Source organism: Leuresthes tenuis, unplaced genomic scaffold (assembly GCF_036924035.1).
Source record: "Leuresthes tenuis unplaced genomic scaffold, fLeuTen1.0.hap1 SCAF_10, whole genome shotgun sequence".
In the NCBI taxonomy this organism is placed as follows: Eukaryota; Metazoa; Chordata; class Actinopteri; order Atheriniformes; family Atherinopsidae; genus Leuresthes; species Leuresthes tenuis.
In genome coordinates, this window is record NW_027325364.1 from 20,411,920 (window position 1) to 20,436,017 (window position 24,098).

Sequence of the window (24,098 nt, forward strand, 5' to 3'; positions counted from 1 at the left end):
AGCTGGGAGAAATGGTAAATATGGGCTTAAATTTGTCTCAAATATATCTGCAAATGCACATAGGGTGATCTACAAATATGCCTTGAGTTGCACACGTGTTTTGCTATCCACAAATACAAATTTCCTATTTGAAGCTTATATATTGGTTTTTAAATGTGTATTCATCATTTTCCATTTGTAAAACTAAAAGCCATTTGTGAAACTGAAAATTCTGTTTGTGAATCGTGACTCAGCATTTGTGGATCACCAATCACACGTTTCTATTTTTGAGACATTCTTTCCACAAATCTGCACAGATCCACAAACAAATATGATTCACAAAGCACCATCCAGTTGATGGCACTGTTGTTCACTGATGGCTCGGCTTAAGAACGACAAAGAAAGAAGATCGATGATTAGCAGTAACCATAGTAACGACATGGACGTGTCAGTTGGATGTGATAACATTTATGGATGGTGTTTGTTGCTGGTCTGTAGTTTTAAAGTTTTAAAAGTAGTAGTTTTTAAAGTTTTTGTGTTGTTTTCAGTCAATGAGCCTAACGTTAGCAACAGACTCACAATTAGCAAACATGTAGGCCATGAAAATCACGACAGCCTTATTAAGCTAGGGTGACCAGACGTCCCCGATTTCAGTGACCTGTTCCCGGTTAAAGCTGTCCCCAATTTGGATATTGAATGGGGGTGAAAAAAAGTTACTCGCATACTCAACCTCCAGTTATTATGGTAGCCAGTTAAACTAAGGCGCTGATGTTGCTATAAGAAAGAGTGACCACAGGTGTCAAACTGATCCGTGAAAGGGTTGGTGTGGCTGCAGGTTTTTGTTTCAACCATGCAGCAGCACAGCTGACTTGTTTCATTCAATCCACTGAACTGGTCAAGCCCTTCAGTGCAGACAGTTCAGTGGATTGAATGAAACCTGAAGCCACACCGGTCCTTCCACGGATCAGTCCGTTGCTGCATTTGCAGGTATTTTTGAGACAAATTTAAGCCCATATGCAAAATGCCCAAGAAATACATCACAGACTCTGCAAGCCTCAGTTAGCATATCAAATCTTAAACATTCATAATGGTACAATTAGAAAAAAGACTGAACAAGGATGGCTTGTTTGTAACGGGAGTCTCTATTCTATTAAAAGAACATGGCGGCACAGCTTAGGTTTGAAAAGTTTCATTTGAACAAACCACAACACTTCTGGAACAATGTCCCTTGGACAGACAAGACAAGAGATGTTTGGTCATAACGGACAGCATCATGTTTGGAGAAAACCAAACACAGTGAATGAGCTCAAACACCTCATTCCAACTGTCAAGTACAGTGTTGAAGGAGTGATTCTTTGGGTTTGTTTTGCAGCCATGGTACCTGAGCGCCTTGCAGTGTTTGAGCTGATCATGACTTACTCTAAATATCAAACAATTCTAGAGTCAAAAGGGATGCAATTTGTCCAACAGCTAAAGCTTTGTTGAAACTAAATCATGCAAAACAACAACGATTCCAAGCGCAGCAGAAAATCTACAACAAAATGGCTGAAAAAGATAAAAATCAAGGTGAAGCAATGGTTCTTTCCAAGTCCAGAGCTCAAGCTGATTGAACTGCTGTGGGGACGATTCCCACAAAAGAATGCCCACAAATCTCACTGAACTCAAGCAAAACTAAAAAAGTGTGGGCCGGAACTTCTTCAAATTAACATGCGAGACCTTGAGCGTCATACAGAAAACATTTATTTCAGCTAGTTGCTAAAGGATCCAAAAGCTATCAAGGGGTTCAATTAGTTTTTCAGACACTGCTTCTACATTTTGGCATAGTTTTGCTCAAATAAACAATTACACGATGTAATGTCATGTGTCATGTGTCATGTTGTAGTTCAGCTGATGTTGTATTTACATCAGTTCAAGACCTGGTAACAATAGATGGCTTCAAGTCCTGATATTTAAAACCTTAAAAATGAAAGATGGCATACTTTCTTGTACTTGTGATTGTTTTACAGAGATCTACCCCCCTCCCCCCAAAAAATTGGATGATGATACCTTCAAATTTAAGAGAAACTACACTTTAAGTTCATCTTCATTATAACTTGAAAGACTTCTAGTAAACAGCTAAAACTACAAAAAAGGTGTCAGTGTTCAAATATATGTGAACCTAGACTGGACTGTAAAAAAGGTGTTTTTATCCCACTCACTTAGTCTGCTGGTAGGAGTAGGCTGTGGCATGATCTCCTGTGCTCTCCACTGATAGAGGCTGCTGGCCGCTGGCATCCTGTGAGGAGGAGGCAGTTGTCTGTGGAGATGGGTCTGTCACCACACCCTGACCACAAACACAGTCAAAGAACGAAGCTCATATATGAAATATTACACTGATAGGAACACAAGGTTTAATTCAAACTTTGCAATCATGGGTTAGTAAGGTAAGAACACTTTGACTCCAAAAGGCACTGAGATATAGAATACAGAAGACAAAAACTTAATTTGCTTTGATAACTGCATTGGGGAAGTGCATAATTATCCCTGATGTTAATTTTAGAAAGAACCTTGGAGAAAATTAGTAAAGCGCTATGTGATACTAGAATCTGGTTGTATTTTTTCCAACTTTTTCTGTTCTGAACTAAAACAAAATTCACAAGCATCTCTATTGAATCCAACCCATTTAATCCTTTCATACAGTAGATATCTGGCTAAAAACAACACGCAACTAGCTTTTGTTCTTACATCCACTGTGATGGCAGAGGCAGGCACTGCAGTGTACTGGGGAATGTAGGTTCCTTGCATAGGAGCAGCCGCTGCAGCAGACATGTACTGCAGAAACAGGAGGAGGGGCAAAGACAGTAATATAATATAGGCACAAGCAATATGTCCTTGAGAGTCTTTGGATTAAAGGTACTTTCTAGGAGAAGCATGCCATCATCACATTCTCAGTGAAGTTGCTTCTTAAGCAGTAAGAATCAAGTGTGAAAAATCTAATTCAACATTACTATTCATCAACATATGGGATCCTCAAAGTATTCAAAAAAGAAAACACAGGTTTTTTATAGTTCTTAATACTTCACATTGTTTGGCTGTGCTTCAAGGCCCTTAACATATTTCAGACTATAGACAGAAAGGCACATTTTCTAAGTCTCCTATGTTGACATATGCAACAGAAGTTGTTGCTGGATAATAATCTAAAATATAATACAAGGAAAAAGATACATTCTTACAGCTGGAAGATGGTAAAGGTGAGACTTACAGCGCCAGTAGGGCCCAGAGAGAGGTGGTTCATCTGCTGGGTGAGAGGAGCCATTACACTGGAGGGGTGAAGAGACAAACTGGGCTCTATGGCCGTGGCTGGGGTGATCACAGCACCCTGAAGCAGGAGCGGAAGAAACATAACCAGTTATATTCTTGCTAGTGTGTGCATGTAAGTGTTTTGTTTTTTTTCCCAGTGGCTGAGCAATGACAGGCCCCCCAGAAATATCAAAATCTATCATGGAAGGTAACGTATGAAAATGGGAGAAAAGACTGAGAGGGAGGAAATGTGGGGATAAAAAGACAAAGCAGAGTAAGAAGAAATGACCTTTAGCTAACAGTTAAATATCACACTGAGCCTTCATGAACAAAGGGAGATTTGCAAGTGAAACCTAAGCTGAAGGTAGAGTGAAAAAAATAATAATCCAAACAGGACTGTGGCTTACATTTTGGGAGATGATATTCACTTTCTTGCTGAGATTTGAATGAAAAAACTGGCATCAGTTACATGTCTCTGTTAGAAACTGGAAACCGCAGCGAGGGGACGACTAATGTTGCTAAAAATAAAGATGCGAAACAAACTGGAAACAGCCCACTTTTATTCTCAGGGGTAACAAAACCTGCCTGCCAGTCAAAGCCAAGTTATGTCTTGTTAAGATTATGGCTGCACAATATGTAGGAAATGTATTATAATCACGATATCAACATGCACAATACCGCATAGACAGTTTGACTTTAAACAATGTTCTACAACTAACTAGCATGCACACGCACACAAATGGAATGCAGCCTGCATTAAACTAAGATCAGTATTTGCTTATATATGTTGCAAGCCATGATGTCATCTTAATATTCAACATATTGCAGGTTTTCCTAATATCGTGCAGTTCTGATTGTGAAAATCTTTTTTTTTTTTTTGTAAACTTTAAGGGAAAAACAGACTAGGTGTTTATGTTTTTTCGTGTTCCTTCTACCCAGACAGTCACATGTCGTCTAATTTGGGTGAAGAAACAGTGCCAGTCAACACAACTGAAGGGATTTTTGGTGCAAAAGAGGAAAATCTGATGATTAATTTGGGGATCAGGAGGTCCTGAAACACATCAAGGGTTTTGTTTTTTGGCAAATCAACACACGGTGAAAAACTTTTATTGCCAGTGGTTTCAAGAAAATTCCCTCACTGTCCTTAAGTGGCCCAGTAGGAACTGTGACTTTTAAGGCCATATAATATCTGTGGCAGTGCCTGAAGATGACAGATAAGAGTCTTACTCGAGGGGGACTCGAAGATCTAAATCCTTGCCAAGGGGCTTTGTCAAAGTGAATGAAATTAAGAGTTTTAAACTGCTAATAAATTTGTTTTTTCAAGGATGTTGTGTTCTTTCTTTTTTTCTTTTTTAAAATATCCAAAATTTATGTCTTGAAAAAATAGTTTGAACTTCCAGTCCTTGTTGAACGGGATAACTACAAATTGTTTGACTTTGTGTATGGGAATGCATATGGTCCCCTGGCTCACCAGGCAGGCTTGATGGAACATGTTCGTGAACGGAGCAGTAAGGCTTTTACTGTAAATCTCTTCAATGTGAACGGCTTTGAAGCAGTCTAAAACCTTGATGCTTTTTGAGCTATACGTTTCCATTACAACAACCCCAACAGCCCTGTAAAGATGTAATAGCTGACTCTTTACAGGATATGCTGACATGCCTGCCAACATTGCTGCGGATGTAAACGCTGTTCGTTTGTGATAGGGGTTTAACTACACTTCCCATGAGCATAGACAGCATCAGTGGAAATGTGCCCGGTATTGCTCCAGAGAGCAACCACTACCTCTATGAATGCGTGTCAAAGCAAGATGTTACAAGAACGCAGCAGGTATTAAAGTTTGGCATTTTAGACACAAGCACAACACTGACGGCAGACATTTACCAGCTCTGTATAGGTGGAATTTTATAGGGAGGCAACACAAACCTCATAAACAAACACACTGCAATGAAAGTTGTGGCTATCTGAGGTGTTCCTTTTGAATGCATTCACAGTTTGTTACAGTTAAGAATCAAGATATGCATAGAAAGTACAAAGACTATCAGAGCTGTCAGCAATGGTGCATTGATCATCCCACTAACAGTTGCCTTTATAGGGACATCTGAAGAATACAGCAGCCTGGCAGAGGAAAATGCTCTGCAAACACAAGCGAATGACTATGTCTCCATGACCACATATATGCACAGAAAGAAGAAACAACGAGCAGGTGCTCCAACAGATCTACCCACAAAACCCCTCAAAGCTTTGGCTCAGCCAGGTAAAATAACCAGCCAGAATTAAGCTAGAACCCAAGCTGTCCATTCATCTATATAATACACTCTGTCCTCAAATTACTTCTCATCCTCTCTTTTTCTTTCTTTGTTCAGTCTCACAGCAGGTCCTAATGCAGAGAGAAAGCAGCATAAAGAAAAAGGAAACCATAATGACTAACTGCCTGCTCTGATTTATAGTCGTACAAGAGTTAAACTGGCTGTCTCTGCATGTGTCTGAATGCAGACACTATGCATTACTTCACATGTGATGAGTATCATTGGACCTTGTAAAGCATGTGTTGTCTTAATGTTTTCTTGCATCAGATGTTTAACCTGGAGAAATAAAGGAGACAGACAAGGCAGACAGACAGAAATCCTTTCCCTGAGGACAGGAAGAGAGAAAAACCCCCAAAAAAATCTGCTTAAACTTTGAGTTGGCTCATTTCCTTGTCTCTCTTTCACTCCTTCCTGTCTTTCTAGGACATTTTCTTTTAAAGAAATGAAGCGTTGTAGGTGAATGCTCACCTGATTCAAATGTTATCAGCTCAATGCTGCAGGCACTGTGCAGCATCAAATATGCAGTATTAGGGATAATATCATCCATTTATTGAGCACTAAGTGCTGCTTTTCTGCTGGAACTCCTATGCGTGTGAACATACAAAGGAATGGCATTTTGTCTTTCCTCTAATGTGGTTTGCTTTCAAGTGCAGATGTTTGCATTATTCTTGTAAAGTTTTATTTTCCATGCTGAAAACACACCCTCTTTGTCTGTTTGAACACACAAAAGCAGAGGATTTTTACAGACCTACTAGAGCCAAAATTGCTTGGTTGAAGTCTCTACATGCACCCGTGGGCATGCAGGAGTAATGGCTCTGCACATGGATGATCTCAGCATTAAAAAAATAAACAAAGACATTATTGCACATCATTTGCAGGCTTATATATGTACTGAACTGTGCTTTCTTTGAAACATTCTTCACCCCCCACTTTGTTCCCATAAAGCTTTAACATGGCAATTGAACTCAGGAAGATCTGAAATCCTAATTCTTGTCTTATTACTGCTCTCTGCTCTGCTCTCGCCTTTGTTGTTGTTGTTTTTTGTTTCTATGCTTGGTTGGGGTAATACATTCATTTCCTGTATTGGGATTTGTGAGTTATTCTGCACAAAGACATCCTGTTACTAATTAAGATGTAAAGACAGGCAGTTCAAGTAATCTGGGCATTCAACCAAGGCTCAGAAACACAGTCCTTAAGGCCCTTTATCAGTGTGTGTGTAGGTGTGTTAATGTTTATGAATCTCATTTAATCTCGGAAAAATGTGTGTTTATAGCTTGTGTCTAAGCCAAAAAAACATTATTTAGTTTTTTTTTGTAATTCTTACCTTATGATTAGTCATTGTCATTGATTCATTTAGAAGCCATATATCTTTGCACATTTGTCAGTGATACTTAGCAACCTTCCAGTTTTGGGCCCAGGAGTGTGTACAATTCTTAGAAAACTATACGAATGACTGTTTTATCAAGTGTCAGATGCGTGCCCAAGTGCATTAACCTAAATGTGTCAAGAAGCGCGTATCATAAATCATAATTTGCTGTTATTAACTGCGGTACAGCTGTGAAGGAACCTCGGGTACCATAGGAACAGGTTTAAGCTGTTGTGTTTCTCTCAGTCTCCCTCCTTGATGCAGCTTTAATTTGCCAAGCTCCTCTGTATCCACAAAATACAATGACGAGCCTTCACCTTTGTTGTCTAACAGGGATTTTGACTATGCAAAGACAAGGCTGGGGAGCTAGCATGCACAGCCCAGGCATGCTTTTGCAGCAGTTGTTTCCTTTTCTTTGTTCTAGATTTATCCTTTGTAATCCCTTCTTTCCTCTCCTTTCCCTGTGCTTGATTCTCTCCTCTGTCTTCACACTATCAAATCTACAGTTTACTTATTCATTCATTTTCTCTTTCCATCTCGCTCTGTCCTCTCCCAAGTCTTAGGCTGTCATATCAAGCTGCTTGCCAAATAATTAGATAGGACATTTGTTTGAAAACACATTTACAGATGGGTATTATCCTCTCTCATGGGCTTAATTTTAATCAGACATGACAACAGAATGTGTTTAGGATTTGCCAGATAGAAACAAAGAGGAAGATGGATGAGAAGAGAGGACAACAGGGAGGGAGCAAGAAAATTTTCAACATGTTTAACTAGTGTGTAAAAAATTTTTGTTAGACTTCCTCTGTGTGTTACTGATACACCGTATCTGTGCTGCCCATGTCTTCAATCACCCAAGTAGCTGACAGTTTCAGTGGAGTGTAACTGAATTTTATAGATACAAAATGCCAATATTGTCAGGAAACCAACTCAAAAGCATGACAGAAATCTGCACAATAGCATCTGTCTACTACTCGCTCTACTATAAACTTCTTTATTGCAAGACCACTAATGAGGACAGTGTAATGATGGGATGTCATGGATAAGGTTTAAATAGTCCAAATGAGGTTTTGAGACTGGATGCTTCGTCCAGCCACCTTGTCACAATCACTTAAATTGCTGTGTTGCCCACTGTGCTGTACAGTTGTCTTTGTTAACTTCTAACTTTCTGAGTGACAGAATGACAGGATCCTTTCAGAGGAAGTGTGCAACTAAAACCTTCAGGTGTTGAACACAAGCAGAGCCAATGCAACGGTGATCTCCTGAGACTTAGCTTCCTTTTTAATTTCGTAATAATTTACCTCAGGTTTTTTCTGACAGTCAGTTGCTTATCTGCTCCTGGTTTCACCACCTAATAATCCCATGTTGTCACATCTTCCATTTTTTCCTCATTCATCCTTGTATAAATACTCAATAGTCCTCTTTGTTCACCACCAAATCATCTTTGTCTGGCCTCAAGTGATCATCATTTTCAAATTATCCCTGAAACCTGTCCACTTGCTCAGTGTCACCTGGGATAGGCTCCAGCCTCCTTTAAGATGAAGCACGTATGACATTGCATGTTCCTGTATTTTTGCCTTCACCCTTTTTTTTTGTTTTTCTTAGCTTCCCTGCCTCTTTTTTGTATCAGCTTTCTCTCACTCTCCTCCTGAGTCCTGGGCTTGGGTCCTGTTTCCTGTGCTTTTACAATTAAAAGTTTATTTTTTTATCTGAAGCTTGCAAGGTTACGGGAACATGAATCTATTTCAATGATTTTCTAATCCACTGCCCCCCCTGCACTGAAGAGTAATCAACTTGTGAGGTGAGGCCAGACAGAACAACACTCTGTCCCTCTCCTTCCTCTAATTAAATACTGGACTCTGTCCCACGACAAATTGAAAGAACTGACATTTTATATGGTATGCTGAGGTAGTAACAAAATGCCAGACTTTGGACTGTGTTCAGAGTGGAGCTTGCGCTTGTTACTGCTGCATGCAGTCTGTGGATGACTGGAGGGAAAAGCTTGAGGTTTTATATGATGGTTATGTTTGTGTTGTACACTATGAGAACAACTGTTTGGTAAGTGCAGGTTTAAAGTGTTTATTGACTGCACACCTACTCTCAAAGTCAATATGAGTGAGTGCACATGTGAATATAGAGTATACGGGGGGTGTTTTAACACATCTTTGTGTTTGAATCAAAGTCATGTGGATATGTGTGTGAGCTTTTGCTTGGACAGAAAGAGCTCACTCAGAAAAGTCAAATGTTTTAGATCACTAAACGAACAGACAAGTGGAGGTCTCCAGTCAAGTAGAGATCTTTGTATCACAGTGGTGGATTCTGTATGTAACTCTACAGCATTGTGCATTGATATTTTTGTTAAATCTATATTCATCTGATCGATAGTTACGTGTACACTACTACACATACTACAACTACACTTACACAAATTTCTGTGTGGACTTTCAATTCAGTCCAGCAGAGAGCAGTCTTTCATAACTGATTTTAAAGTTGGCGTTGCTGAGCTTTTTCAGCCGCTCTAAGGAGGCGATTCCCACACTGATTCAGTAGAGCAAAGATGAAATACAGATTTGTTAGTGATCTATAGTCATTAGTAATATTTGCATTCTTGAATCATTAAAGAATCATTTGAAAAAGGGAAAAGTTTTATTATTGTTGGAAAAAGAAGCTGTTACAGACAGCATTGAAGACCATAATAGCAAATGATCTGTAAGATTTGATTTTTTTTCTACCATAGATCCTGCTTCTGACATTCACATCTGTCATGAGGCTTTAAAAAGTTTTTCGATTATCAGGCTAGCTAGTGCACGACCAACACTGAGATGATGCTGCTTGTGTACAGAAAGGGCAGGTAGATTATTTTCTTGAATCTTGAATAAGAAAAAACATGTTTTTTTATTTTTATTTTTAAGGATGCTTCACTTCTCACTTGATTTTTAGGTTCTAAACTAGTTGGCGGGGAGTAAACATATTGCAACTCTATATGTGGCAGGAGTTTCTGAGAAACTTAAAGGGATCTTCTCCAACACACGACATTCTGGTGCATTTCAAACCCAAGAACACCTGCAGACTGGATCACACAACGGACTAAACACCCAAACACAAACTGAGTGGCATCATATATGCAGTGCCGTGCAGCGAGGAGTTTCTGGACCTTTATATAGCAGAGACCAAACAATAACATCACAAGCGCATAGCACAACACAGGACAGTCAGCCCCTCAGGTCAAGACTCTTTCACTTACATCATGACTGGGAGAAACATCCTTGAACACAGGGGGTGGTCTCAGGTATCACCTTCCCAGCATCTACAATGCAACCTTGACTCTCCTCTCCAGGCAGTTTCACAATCATTTGCACGTTGGATCTTGTGAAAAAAATGCTTGTTCAGGCAGGTTAACATCCCACAGTGGAGAAAGACCGAAACGACCTGGACATTGGTCAGGTGACTCAGTGACATACATGTAAACTTAAGGATCCGCAAAGTGTGAACTGCCTGTTTACTACTTATAAGCTGATCCTCTCCACCAAGTAGTTTAGAACCGAAGAAGCCTTTTGGATGAGAGGTGAAACCTCTTCAAGAATCAAGAAAAAAAAGTCTAGCTGCCCTTATTCAAGCTCTTGGGATTACCATGACCTGGATGACTGAGAATCTACACTGACCGACAGGCAGATTAAAAAGAGTCAGTGCAAGGGACTTGCAAGGGAATGTAGCAAATGACTCCACTGGGACATACCAACACATGACGCAAAAGCCAAAGGAAAGGCTGCTTCAAAGACTTACTGTAGGTTGCATAACGTACTGTTGATGAGGCATCCAAGATGTACTCTGGACCTATGTAGAAATAAGTAATAAAGAAGAAAAAAGGAGAAGAGAAGACGAGAGAAGAGAACGCCAGAGGTGATGATGACAATAATACGAGATATGATGAAGGAAATAGAAAGAGGAAGGATAGAGTCAGACAAAATGAAGGACACAAAAAATGTAGTAATTAATAAAGAAGGGAATGAGCATAAGTAGGAGGATGTGTGTGTGTGTGTGTGTGTGTGGGGGGGGGGGGGGGGTGGGGGGGGGGGGTCAGGAAGAGATGAGACGAACAAGAAGATCAAAAGAAGATTGTTATAAGTGGGTACAGAATTGAGGAAAAGAAAACACAAAGAGGAACAATTGGAATACAAAATGACAGGAAGGGAGTGAAAATGAGAAAACCAAAGAAGAGAAGAAAGAAAATTAATCATTAGTTCAAGTCTTTACAAGCTCTTCTCAGAGCCTCATTCCCTGGTGGCGTGTCTTAAAGAATATCACAGCAGTAACTGAGTGTCCACAATACATCAAGTTATGTTGTAATTATTAGAGGTTACAAAGAGCACAGAGAGCAAAACAGTCGAACGGTTACTAATTCACAGAGAGGGTTACATCATCAAAGCCTGTCTTGGTCACATATCATTCCTTTCATCTCATCCTGGTTCCCAATAACCAACCCTAATGTAAGGAGAAACAAGTCCCTAAAGGCCACTTTGTCACGTGTCAGATATGGTACAGTATGTACTGTATTATAATGTCTATGTGCTAGTCTGCTTACCTACACTTTCTGTGTGGGAGTTAAACTGCTGAAAGATAAGCATTTTCCTCAGAAAGCAGAGTGTGACTGTGAATTCTACACTGCTGAACGTGTGCTTTTGCATTTGTCTGACTCATTCACCGCAGTTTCTCAAGTTACTCTAAGTCTGTGGGAAAAAGCTGGTGTCTGTTTTAAAATCTGTGTTTGACAAACTGAGACAAGAACTGAGACAAGCTCTCAAAGAACCACAGCTGCATTGCAAACCAGCTTTCACATGACTTGGTGAGGTCTCTTTTTGTGGAGGAGGGAGGATGAAAGACATATGGGAACAGAGCAGTAGAGGAGCATTTGTGCTCACGACTGAAAGATTGATGGGAGGAGCCCTGCAGCATCAGCCTGTGTTTTATCATTGCTACATAAAAAATTGCCATCAATGGAAAGAGCTGAGGGTTGCACGGTGGTGTGGTGGTTAGAACCATCACCCCACAGCAAGAGGATTCCAGGTTCAACTCCCAGCTGGGTCCTTTCTGTGTGGAGTTTGCATGTTCTCCCTGTGTATGCGTGGGTTCTCTCTGTGTACTCCAGTGAAAATGCTTTACCTCAAAACATTTTAAAAGCCAAAATTGCTTCAAAACCAAGGGCCAGAGCTTCTGTGGACGGCATCAATTTGAAAATGTCATTCAATATTTCAACAGTCCTTGTCCAACGTTGGAGTTGTTTGCTACCTTCAGTCAAGATGATGTAATTCTATACTTTTCTTTTTTTTCTTGCAAAAGACCAAAGCCAGGACTAACTGTGTTTACATGGACATAAGTGTCCAAGTTTTGAGGCTTATTTGGGATTTAGATAAAAGGCAGAAAAAGCTTGTCCTTCTTATCCCTGTGTGCACATTACAAATACTGGTGTCCTTGTTTTTTATTTCTGCAGGCTGTTTGTATATGGATCTGCAGTACTTACAAACACAAACTGGTAATTCTGCGTTTCTTTTCAAAATGTTTCTAAACAATAATGTTCAATTCATTGGACTTTGGCTGTTGACCTGACTTGCACTGCTGTAGGGACACTGTCATCCTGTTAACTGCTCTGCTCTGGACTTAAATGGGTCAGCATTTTCGAGCTGTCACCCGGTCTAAATGACAAAGTATATTTAACTCCATTACCAAATCTCAACACCCAAAAATGAGTTTTGGGGGATTTTCAAGTTCTTAGGGATAACTTTGATCATGAATTGAAGTTTTATAAAGAAAAGATAAGGTAAAATGTATTAAATAAGAAAATTTGCCTGCCTGTTACATCACTTGGCTAAAGCTGTGAATGTGTAAATAATGTCCCTCGTATGCCTGCTTCAGGTATGTTCATGCAACACTGAAACTGTCTCTTCTCTGAAATTTGGAAATAATTTTTAACATACTTTAAGAGTTTAGTCACGACCAAAAGAGGACAAAAGTGGTAGTGGACTGTTCCATAGTTTGTTAGCAGTCACTGTAAAGACTCGATCACCTCCAGTTTTAAAGCTCGTTTCAGGCACATTCAAGAAAAACAGAGAGGATAACCTCGGCTCTCTGGATGGAGAGTAGAAAAGAAGCAATTTGACGAGGTAAGGTGGTGCAAGTCTATTGAGGGATTTAAAAGTCAGCAATAAAATTTTAAAATCAATCTTGTAGCGAACGGGAAGCGAGTGGAGAGAGGACAGCACAAAAGTCATGTTGCCTCTCTTTTTCTTCCCTGTAAGGTTGCTGGGGGGTACTTTTTTTGGAAGACAGGCCTAAATATTATTTTTGAAAGGTTGAGAACAGTGGGACTATCTGAAGTGAACTACAGCCTAATGTGAATCACACAAAGTGTAAACCATAATGCTTAACATACTGTAAGAGTTTGTATCTTTAGCCGTGTGGATCATAGAAAAGCAAAAAGGAACAGCTCAGCTGGAAATAAGCTGGGAGGACCAACTTTACTTCTGAGTTCAGTAAGACAGAACTGAAAGAACATGTTCTTCTTCTTCTTTCTTGATATAATATATCTGGATATAAATAGGTTTTATTGCAGCTCTTCACACAGATTAAAAACACACGTATTTTTTTTTTAAAAGAACACAGTAAGCTGTATGTATGCAATATACACAATATAAACATATCAAGCAGACTCCGTTTTACATTTCCTTTTCCTTGTGTTGTGTGGCTAAACAGTCACATATCTGTGGCACTCGTACAGCACCGATGTGTGCTCACTATATCTAGTAGACTCACCATGGCACAACCAACATTGCATAGAAACTTTCAGTTAATGAGAATCTGGACCTGTGGAGAGTTGTGGGCAGTCACCAAGGCTAAGCTAGCTGCTAACCTTGTCAAACTACAATGTCTAGTTTTCTGTGTATACAGTTGTGTATACAGTGTGTATACAAGCTGGTTGGGGTAGCTGTTCAATATTTGAATTTATTCTAACCTTAACTGACGGAGCTCAGGTGAGTAGCAGTGTAATGGCTAATCAATTACTGCTTTTGTTGACATGCTCGGAAAGATTTGTCATCACACATCTGACACACTCCACCCACCTGATATGTGGAGACAGGAGAGGCAGCAATGAAGGGTGTGATTGACGTCTGAGCAATCATCCGATTGGTGGAGATGCTATACGGTGAAGAGTAGAACCTATGGAGCATATAAGAAACATTTTCATCAGCAATGAACACCAAATAAACTCAGAGAAGTGAAGTTAAACTGAACCAAGAAGCATTTTGCATTGACAAAATTGTGTTGTAAGTCAAGAGACCTCTTTGATATTACAGTATTTGCTCTCTGTATACAGCAACATGTAAAGGTTCACTATCCAGTGCACTTCATATCATTGCCTACAAAATGGATCAGACATCATCAAAGCTGTCATGGAAACTCCAGATACCACAGCTTCAATCTATTCCAAACCATCAGAAATGCCTTGAAATCAGACTTGACACTGCATTCGAGTACACATTATTTTACAAAGGAGTCTGCTCCACTGCTATGCATAATAATGAATTATCACCTTAATGTGTGAGTGGGTGAAATGTTTCAGTATTGCCCTTTACGTTCCCACCTACACATAAAGAGAAGGTTCCATTTGCAACATCTGCATTTGGTACAGTGTTTACTCTCCCTATACCTTTGTTTGCCCTTGTGATTTTCAACCATCTCTTCTTTTTTTTTTCTGTTTCATTTCACCCCCTCAACCCTGCAGCGGTAGAATGCTGTGGCTCGCAGTGCTTTATTTATCATTGTGTACCTAGAAAGGACATGTTTCATCCGCCAGGCCGTGTTGCTGTGCCCGATCGATCCCAAAGTGTCTGTTGACTGAGTAATAGAGCGAGGGATGGGAGGCAAAGAGAGGGGCAGAGATAGAAAAAGAATTCCTCTTCTATCTATCTCTAAAACAGCTATGATTGTCTAAATAGCTACCTGCTACAAATCAAGTGTTTCTTAATTGGGGGGAAAAGAAGTGCCTTCTTATAAAGGTTACTCCAAAGTATTATTGACAAAATGTCATATAACTGGTTTGCTATATTCATTCTTTGAAATATATATTGACATGCAATACAATACAGAGCATACAGTGATGATAGTAGGGCTCAGCAATCAACCAAACACTGAGAAGAAAACGATTGAGAGATTGCTAATATTCTCCTGCAACACAAGCACACATCTCATTTCAAGGGTGAAAAGGCTTCCTGAGGAGTCTGTCCTGTGTTTTTGCTCTTTCTGTTTCACATCACATTTGTCCAGTAAGGGGCCAATTTAGTAACTCAACTGCAAAAATGCAAACCCTCAGTTACAGTCAAACTATTGCAATCCAGGCTCTATGAATGCTGCTGCAGAGACATCTCAGACATCCAGATTTCCTGTCAGATTTTTAAGCTCTAATTGTTGCACTGAATGCCATCTATGGGTTGTAAGAATAGAACTACAGTAGTTTCAAAATACAAACTGGTTCACCACAGAGTAGCAAGGCAGAGAAATCTTATTAAGTAGAAGCAGGTTCAGCTCTGGTTCATGTGCACATTGACTGTGTGCTCTGTCTAAGAAGCATTGACCCAAGTAGCTCAAATTACTTAAGTAGGACCATCATTTCCCCTTGAGCCTCTCTGTTCTGGATTATATTAATGTCCCCATAGGTTTTCTTGTGTTACATATAAGGAAACCACGATTCACAGTTATGCACTTTTTTAAGGTATAACCATGCATGTCTGAATTTAACTGCAGAGTTAAATTTGGGAAATATAAGAAATTGAGACAATCTTTGTTTTCTCAGCTGTTTAACAGAACATATCTAATATGCTTTGATATAGTGAATATGGGTTCAAACTTTAGGCTCTCAGCTTTAATTTTAGTGTATTAACATCCAAATTTTAGAGGCTTTAGGAACAACAGCCCTTTAATAGGATTGGTGTGGTATTAATATACCACACCAATATATATATTGGTATAATTAATATATATGGAGCCTTATTTTACAGGAGATCAAATGTAATTAGAAAAATGACTAAAAAGCTGTTTTACAGAGAAGTGTGTGCTATTTCTTTGTTATTTCTTCCTTAATAAATCCACTTAAAAGTCTAGAGTTGATTCCAACTGTGGCATTTGCTTTTGGAAGCTGCTGCCAACATGCAGTCAAAGGAGCTCTCAGTGCAAGTGAAACAGACCGTTTTTGGGCTGCAAAAAGAAAAAAGAAAGGTCCATCAGAGAGATAGCAGGAGTGGACAAATCAACTGATTCCTGTACATACTGAGGAAAAAAGTAAAAACCACATAGGTGAGCACAGCAACATAAAAACTGATCTCCAGCGAAGACAGCAGTGGTGGATGAAAGCAGGCTTCTTAAAAAGTAAAAACCTTCATAACAGTCACCAAAGGGAAGGTGTACCATTTCCCTTAATACCCTACAGAGAACACTTAACAAAAGTTTAACACAAGTTATACTGTCATATGAAAAGAAAGCAGACTCTCTATCAGTCTTAAGGTTTTACAAATCAGGATGGATAAAAAGGAAAAGTAAATTAAATGAGGTAAATACAACCAGAGGTGTACAACACCATCGGATAGATTACACTATTTCATTATTTATATAAATGCAGAAACACAGCATGAAAATCTGCAGTGAATACACCCCATGAATCAATGAACCTTGACGATCCTTTAGAAACTAGTTGAAGTAACTGTTTTCTTTACAACGTTGCTTCCGTTCACTGAGGTTTGTGAACATTTATCTATTCAGAGCCATTTCAATCAGGTTGAGGTTGTTGACTTTGACTGGGTCATTACAACATCTTGATTTCTATCTTTTTCAGGTATTCTGTTGTATAAACTGGTAGATTTGCTGCTGTGTTTGGGATGACTGTTTTGCTGTGTGATCTAATATTGGCCAAGTTGTAGCTTTCAGACAGATGGCCTCAAATTTGACTCTAGAATAGAATGGTTAACAGAGGAGTGCATGGTCGATTTGTTGACTGCAAGGTGCCCAGGTCCTGTGGCTGCAAAAAGCTCAAATCATCACAGTGCCTGACAGCTATTATGAGGTGTTTGTGCTGCTATGTTGTATTTGGATTTCACTAAACATGACTCTGTGCATTATGACCAGACATCTTCGATTTGCTTTAATCTGTCCAAATGAAATAGTTCCAGAAGTCTTGTGGTATGTTCAAATGCAACTTTGCAAACCTAAGCTGCTTAAGCTCCATGTTCTTTTTTTATCAGCAGAGACTTTCTTCTTTGACCCGTGCTTTTCTAATAGTATCTATAGAATTTGTCCAATTACATGTATGTTTCCACATATACAAACGCTGTACATTCTGGGAAGAGATAGATATATTCAATATGCATGTGTATTTTAAATATGTTTTGCATATAGCTAAGATGACCACAAGATGTACCACAGTTCTCAAACTTTTCTGGACCTAAATTATTTCAACCATTGACACAATTTGAATTTGACAGGTAGGGAGAAACACAAGTGGACCTAAGCTGGCGACTTAAACCATCCTGTAAATGTATTGATGATGAGAAAAGAAAATATCTTACTGATAATGCAGTGGTATTGATCCATCTTTTTGACAATACAGGTAATATATGACTAGCATTATAGATACTGTATTACTGTCACTGATGAATACAAATAAGGGAAAACAGCAGGGTTATTCAATATGGTTCTCTGATTGTGTTTATTGTATTTTTCATTAGACTGATGTGTATTGAGAGAAAGAAGTAGTAGGCAGAGGACAGATCCAAGGTTATTGATGGAGGCTATTAGCCCTCAGCAGCAAACTGTCAATGGGGACGCCAGCACAGCCGTTTAAACAATGCACTAAACATGTAATTGCGAGCAGAACATTAATACAAGATTGAATTTAACCTTTGGTGTGATCTAAGTGCTCTGTCAGGAGTTTGCTATAAAAAATTGTGAATGATTTAGTGATGACCTCAGTGACTTTAGTAGAGAAAATGGCAAGTGTGCAAAGAAAAGAGGTGTTTAAGACTCAGAACATGGGAAAAAAATACTATGAAAAAGTGAATCTTTTATCTTGATTACAGAGAGGACAGGCTTCAAGCCAAAGCAGTGTGGCCAATAGGGACACATGTTTGCAATCATTTTATACTGGTGTTGGATGCTAAAAAACAGTTGTCCGTTCAGAGAGACTAGAAAACCTGTAATTGATTCGTAACCTTCCCTCTCCTTGGGCTGACTTTAGTTTTGCCTTTGCTCTTTTCTTGACCCTGCTCAGCTCTCCATTTTTATTCAAAACCATTCCCTCCCTGTATTTTGCCTCTCTAATTAGCAGCATTAGCATTTCACAGTCATTTGGTGCTTTGCCGGAAGGAGCGACAATGACCTCGGAAGAGAGGTCGGAGAGGGCTTAAACACTGCAAGCACACAGATGCTTGCGTGCAAGCAAGCATTTATGCATGCACAAAGACACACATACACTAACACACACAAAAAGACGAAGGAGATAACTGAAACTAAAGCAGCTGCTTGGAAACAAAGAGTGGGAATGACAGAAAGAAAGGCACAAGTTAACAAAAATCCCATAAAAGTCCAAAACAGTCGCAATTCAATTTAACAGATGAAGCCAAGCAAGAAACTTTTAAGCAGAGATGAAGAATGCAAAGGGAAGCAAAATGGAGATCAAACTGGGAAAACTGGGAAAGAGATGAAAAAATGGAGGACTGGGCTAACTAGAAGAGGGAGAGAGGAACGCAGTGCTAGAGGGAATCATCTCCTGGGATCACATCACCAGAAGCATTCCTAGCAGACAAGACCAATCTCCAATTTCCCCCTGAAACAGGCAGACACTCTGCATTCAGCTTAGGAGCACTGCAGATAGCTGTGGCTGACGAAAGTCTTACAGTGGCACTGCAACACCGCTTAACTTCCCTGTCTAATTAAAAACAACATGTCTGACAGCTTGTATACATAGGTGCATAAGTAAATGCTCCATCTGCATTAGTTAGAGACAGATCGACATAGTAAATGTGTATGAGTGTTAACAACCAATGTGTTTTTTGTCAGTTTCAGTATGCATATACAGTATGCGTAGCCTCATTTGCATGGAAATGCTTTTGTAAACATCTCTGCTTCACTGCTGATGGTTGGCTGATGTGTGTGTTAACTCTGCAGGTTTTTAATGCAAGTGTCACTTTTGTTGTTGTTTATACAGCGGTAACAAAGGTGGGACTCCACTAGAGATATTTTGCAGAGAATGGGCAACACAAGTTTGAACAAACTTGAAGAAGAGATATATCTTTTTTTTAATTCAATAAAATGTTCATTCTAAGCCATCAGCATACTCAAGGAAAGTAGGGAGAAAGACAAAGAAAGAAAAACTTTTATGGAATATTCAAGTTACAGCACTTTGGTTGATTCAACAATCAGCAGATTAATTGGTGACAGGTAAGGGTGCCAGGCTTGGGTATAAAATTAGCATCCACCAAAGGCTTAGTCTGTCCAAACAAGAATGGATTGTGGGTAATCCATTTGTGTTATAAACTCCATCATAAAATCACCTATCATTTGTTGGTTTCTCAATGCAAAAAAAGCACATAACTTTGTTTTTTTAACCATATAAAAAAAAAACGTTATCAAAAAAGATGAAAAGAGTTAAATATATTTCAGATATACGTTTTCGTTGTATCAAAAATAAAACCTTAAAACTTATGACAGTTTGTAAATCTAAGAGGAAAAATTTCCACCTACCCATTCTGCATTGCTGTGGGATCATACGTTAACGCCATTCCACTCTGTTTAGAGGAAAGAAAGACAGAAACAAATAATTTGTGTTTAGCCTCTTATGTTCTCATTTTGAAGTGTTAACTGTTCTTTGGTGGTGTAACATTATAACTTGATTTAACCATGGATGCATTATGAAACAACAGGCTTCATGGGCAAATAGAATGTAACTGGCCCCAAACTCATCTACACTGAAAGACGCTCTAAACAGTCAAGAACCATGCAGATGCAATTTGGGCCTATTTCGTGGATCCAGTTGTGCATTACAATGTTTTCTATGATTGTGCTTTTCTGTATGGTTGTTTAATATCTCATTTGGATTTTGGGTAGTTTAGTTTTGGCAATTTTTCCCCACACTGGTAACTTTTTAGGTGCTTGTTGAGTCTGTGTTGATTTGTGTTGATTCGTGATGATGATCTGTTCGTTTCCATCCATTTTGCATGCCACATAGTTTACGGTATTTAGTGTCTCTGTTACTCTGGGAAATGCGTAACAGTTCTTGGATAAATCAAGGTCCCCCTGCCTCCTTTTTCCCCTGGCCAATCAGTAATGCATTCAGAAACAGAGACAGAGTAGAAAGAAGAAAATGAAAAAGATGTTGAAAAATGGCTTCACTTAAATTTTTCAAAAGTGTGTGGAATACATAGTTTGATAACAGACAATGTTCTCAGTAGCCCAAAAAATCCTAAAAGAACCAATTAAATGCTCCCACAGTTTAATAAAATCATTGCCTGGATAAGGTTAAAGAACACATCTGCGTTATATTATCATCAGAGGAAGCTCTAAGTTGCAACAGTGTATTTCAGTATTGTCTTTGCATATTCCCAGTCTGTCTTTTTTTTCTGTAGTGTTTGAATAAGAGAATGTACGTCACATTGCAAAGTTTGATTAAGATCTTCATGCAATTGACTGCCTCTTGGCAATTTTGGAGCAAACTGAAAGAAACAACAACGTCTTAGTGATCTTATCTTTATTTTTCTCCACATCTCTCTCTCCCTCTATCCCTGCTCCCCATCTTCTTCTCTCTGCAGCCTTCCACAAGTCATTTGTAAGTTGTTCTGTGTTCCGCACATGGCTTTTCTCTCCAAATTAGTGCATGTGTTAAAGGATGCCCTGACGGTGAACTTTACTGCAATGCTACGTTTCTCCTCAATCACAACTGACTGAAAAAGCAATAAAATCATTTTTTTTTTAAAACAGCTCTTCAAATAATCTTATTGAAAGCAGGTAAAATTGTATTAGCTACGTGAAAGAGTTCTACTTTTCATCTTGGTAAATATTTTTATTCAGTGCTTTTTACCTGTCAGTCTATTCAAACTGTCTTTTGCCTCTGAGCCAGAGCTTAAGATCAGCACCTTGGACTTAGCTTTTTCTACATTAACAGCAAAGAATTCCTCAGCTGCATGTCTACCCTACGTGTGGCTCTCTGAATGAATGCACGTGTGAGGGATTGTGTGTGTGTAATATGTACACATGTCATTGTCCCAAGGCCAGAATCATTTAGGAAAGAGTGGACTCCCGGAGATTAGAATTGGTCGACTGAGCGTGAGGGCGCAGTTAAGCACCTCAAAGCATCTCCACGGCCAGATGTCTCTATTAGTCAGCCTGGACTCTGAGACCTGGCTCCAACAAATACGTAAACCTCTGACATGATGTTTCAGGGCCAAGTGAGACTTGTCAGGACTTGGATCACTGACAAATGGGTGGAAACCTCACTGAAAGCACTGATCATTTATTTATCCCTGTTTGTTCGTATAAATAAAAAACTAAACTGCAATCTATGCCTGGTATACATAGACACCCGAGAAGGTCAGGCATAAACATAGCAACATTCTGTCATTATTATGGTGGCTCTTGTCGCAGCACAGTCGCAGCCTGGTGCCATTTCATTCCACTTCACCACCCTGCTCTTTCCCAACCTCCATGTAATGCGAGCGCTAGAAAAACTGCACTTTGTGTGTGGGTGGCGACATTATTATTCACTTTCGCTTGCTCTGTAAATTAAAGCTTTGGTATCGACACTAAAAATCTGAACTCCCTCATTGTGCAACAGTCAGTCTGCTTTCAATTCTCTGTAATAAGTTGGATTTCTTCTGAAGATGACAGACAGGGGGTGGCTTCAAAAAAGACAAAAACAAATTGGCATTGTGGTCTTTCAGACTCTATATTCCAAGTTTTTATGTCAGCATTCATATTGTCAGCAGCATCGCAAATTCAGCGTACAGTAGATCAGTGGAAATGAAAGCTGATAATGACCCTGGAAGGAATTTAAACTATGTCATAAGATGTGCAAAAGAAACTGAAACTGAGCAGTGTGGCTAGAGATTGAAAATATTTCTAAGCAGCTATAAACACTGACTCATAGGAAGCAGACCAGTCTGTTGTAGTCATGTTAGTGTTTTGTTAAGATTACTGTTATTTTTTGGCTCTGAAATTGAGTAGAACATGCTATAAAAGAGGATTGTGTATATCTCGTGGCAAAACTTACAGCTAAGTTAGAAAAACAGCATCCAGCCATCTATTCCTCTCCAGAATTGGGGCCACATGCATAAAAGAGAGTGCAGAAAGCCCTGCATGTATGTATTATTCTCCTTCACAAATCTCAGTAATCGAGAAACAAACTATGGACATGCACAAACCTGATTTCCACTCCCATGTTCAGCCATGAATTGATACGGACAGTCCCCTAATTTGTCATTTGAATAAAAAGACGTTGTTTGCGTCACAACTAAAAAGGCATGATAATGAAAGCAAAAATTTAAAAAGAAACACAGCTTTACTAAATATAAAACTGAGACACTTGTTAGTAAAGCAGAGAAAAGGCAATCCGTGATCTCAGTTCTGTGATCACAAAAAAAGGTTAGGGGTTGAAAGATTACTTAAGAAAAGTAACAAGTGATTTGTTCTGTAAGTTCAAAGTAAATGACCCTGTAGAGGTGAGAAAGAAATAGTCGGATTCAAACCAGTGACCTAAACATGCATCAGCTCACACATCACATCAGGGCTTTTGTGAAGGACTCCAGTTTCATCTGCAACGGATGAACGCACAGCCTGTACAGTATACAGTCACAGAGGTGTACAAATGCATCATGGTATGTTTTTTAAACAGCCTTGTGGAAGCCCATGAGACAGTCTTACAAATGAAAATCAGAATGATCTAAAAATATTTGTTTTCTTTTTAAAGTATTATTAGAGAGGTCATCCACAGTTGTTACCCCTGACAAAAACGGCTGCAGTTATCTAAAGCGCCCTGTGAGCGTAAATAAGAGTATAATAAGAGTATATTGTGAAAATTGACAATGGGGAAACAAAATCAGAAAAAAAGGAATCACTATCACACTGAATAAGCTCCTTGAAATTGTCTTTTTCGTTTCAAGGTCAATTTTGTGGCCTCTATTTTCATTTCCACCTCATATCACGGTTACATTGCTATGAGAGATGTGTATGCATGGCCTAGAGAATGTGTGAGGTTCACACATTCTTACTTTAAATTCTTCTCTTATAAATACCAGTGCGAACGGAGGGAAAGGAATACATATGAGTTTTGTGTGTACGCATCATTTATACATCTGGCCCCTTATCTTCTAATTCTGATTGTGAATAATGAAAAGCATGGCTCCTGCGTTGCCATTTTCTTAACTACTATGTCTGATAAAGCGAATATTTTATGGACGCTACTGGTGAGGTTTTTCTCTTTTCAAAAATAAAATTCTTAGCCTCACCTCTCCTTCTCGTGTCCATGGTCGACCATTCTGGGGATATTTGACCTGGGTCTGTCTCTTTTTCTGGCCTCCATCAGCAAACTTGCACAGCAGAGGCTCTGCAGGAGCTACAGAGTGAGACATACAGAGAGGGAGACAAGGACAAGAAAAGAGATGGATTATTCATCCTGATAGCAAGTTGAGAGGAAAAAAAAGCATGTGTGTTTCAAAGATTAGATTTACAGAATGGGTGTTATGGTGGGGCTTATACAAAAATATGACACGAATCAGGTGACCCTGCAAACTGCACTTCAGCTCTTTCAAGTATCTCCTCCAGCTTTTATTATAGACAACAGCTTTATCGCACCATCTCCTCCTAAAACTCCTACAACCATGCTTTCTCAAAAGCAGCCTTGACATGGAAACAAAGCCACAGGCTACTCATCAAAGCATGTAGAGTATGGTTCAAAAGACAAAGCAAACAGGCACACTCAATATAGTAAATAACTCCACATAGTTTGACCTCAGGCTAATAGATGGCGATTGTAATCATTCCAAAGAAAACATGGTTATTTTTTGGACCCGAGAAAGCAGAAAGGCTTGATTACAAATAGGATTAAGTGTGTGTGTGACCTCGCATACAAAAGTTCA

At 39.2% G+C, this 24,098-nt stretch overlaps 1 protein-coding gene across 2 annotated transcripts in view; it reads right to left on the minus strand.

Annotated features, from left to right (window-relative positions):
• The window catches only part of LOC140316721 (RNA-binding motif, single-stranded-interacting protein 3-like), a 123,430-nt gene that overhangs the window by 3,165 nt on the left and 96,167 nt on the right, over positions 1–24,098 (minus strand). The window contains exons 7-13 of one of the 2 annotated variants that reach the window (XM_072394665.1): positions 23,469–23,575; positions 19,714–19,757; positions 14,046–14,142; positions 10,714–10,764; positions 3,221–3,337; positions 2,704–2,790; positions 2,178–2,302 (exon numbers count right to left, since the gene is read on the minus strand). In XM_072394665.1, coding sequence (XP_072250766.1) covers positions 2,178–2,302; positions 2,704–2,790; positions 3,221–3,337; positions 10,714–10,764; positions 14,046–14,142; positions 19,714–19,757; positions 23,469–23,575 — 628 coding nt within the window. Of the gene's footprint in view, positions 1–706; positions 2,303–2,703; positions 2,791–3,220; positions 3,338–10,713; positions 10,765–14,045; positions 14,143–19,713; positions 19,758–23,468; positions 23,576–24,098 lie in introns of those variants that run through there. The other variant, XM_072394664.1, reaches the window with a different exon arrangement.